The sequence below is a fragment of the Sinocyclocheilus grahami genome, unplaced genomic scaffold (genome assembly GCF_001515645.1).
Source record: "Sinocyclocheilus grahami isolate Dianchi unplaced genomic scaffold, SAMN03320097.WGS_v1.1 scaffold580.1, whole genome shotgun sequence".
NCBI lineage: Eukaryota > Metazoa > Chordata > Actinopteri > Cypriniformes > Cyprinidae > Sinocyclocheilus > Sinocyclocheilus grahami.
The window spans coordinates 418,881-419,411 of NW_015505759.1; the positions used below are offsets into that span (position 1 = coordinate 418,881).

A 531-nucleotide genomic window follows, 5' to 3' on the forward strand; every position below is an offset into this window, starting at 1 on the left:
ATGCCAGTGTTTCTCAACCCTGGTCCTGGGCGTCCCCCAGCACTGCACATTTTGTGTGTCTCCCTAATCAAACACACCTGATTCAACTCATTAGCTCATTAAAAGAAACTCCAGGACCTGAAATGGGTGTCAGATTAGGGAGACATACAAAATGTGCAGTGTTGGGGGGCGCTCAGGACCAGGGTTGAGAAACACTGATCTATGCCTTCATCTGCCATTATTCAGACAAAACTTAGAACAATGGCAGATGTTCTGCATATTAAAATTGAAATGTAATAAAGTATTTAACATAAAGAATGACTTCACCCTTCATTGGCTCTGTGCGGATGGACAGAAGGGTTGAGTTTGTCACTGAGTTTCTGTATGAGGAGTGAGAGCTCTTCTGTGGCCTGAGATTTCTCCTCTAGCAGTTCATATCGCAGACTGGAAATATCCTGCTTGATCTCCTTCAGCTCCCCTACAGATCACACACAAATATATGATAATAGGAACACTGTCAAGAACATTGGGGGGGGGGGGGGGGGGGCGGAG

At 45.6% G+C, this 531-nt stretch overlaps 1 protein-coding gene across 1 annotated transcript in view; it reads right to left on the minus strand.

Moving 5' to 3' along the window:
• Nucleotides 1-201: 201 nt before the first annotated feature.
• trpc3 (transient receptor potential cation channel, subfamily C, member 3) overlaps nucleotides 202-531 on the minus strand; it is a 54,176-nt gene continuing 53,846 nt past the window's right edge. The window contains exon 15 of the mRNA XM_016240067.1: nucleotides 202-457. Coding sequence (XP_016095553.1) covers nucleotides 303-457 — 155 coding nt within the window. The 3' untranslated portion in view covers nucleotides 202-302. The remainder of the gene's footprint in view (nucleotides 458-531) is intronic.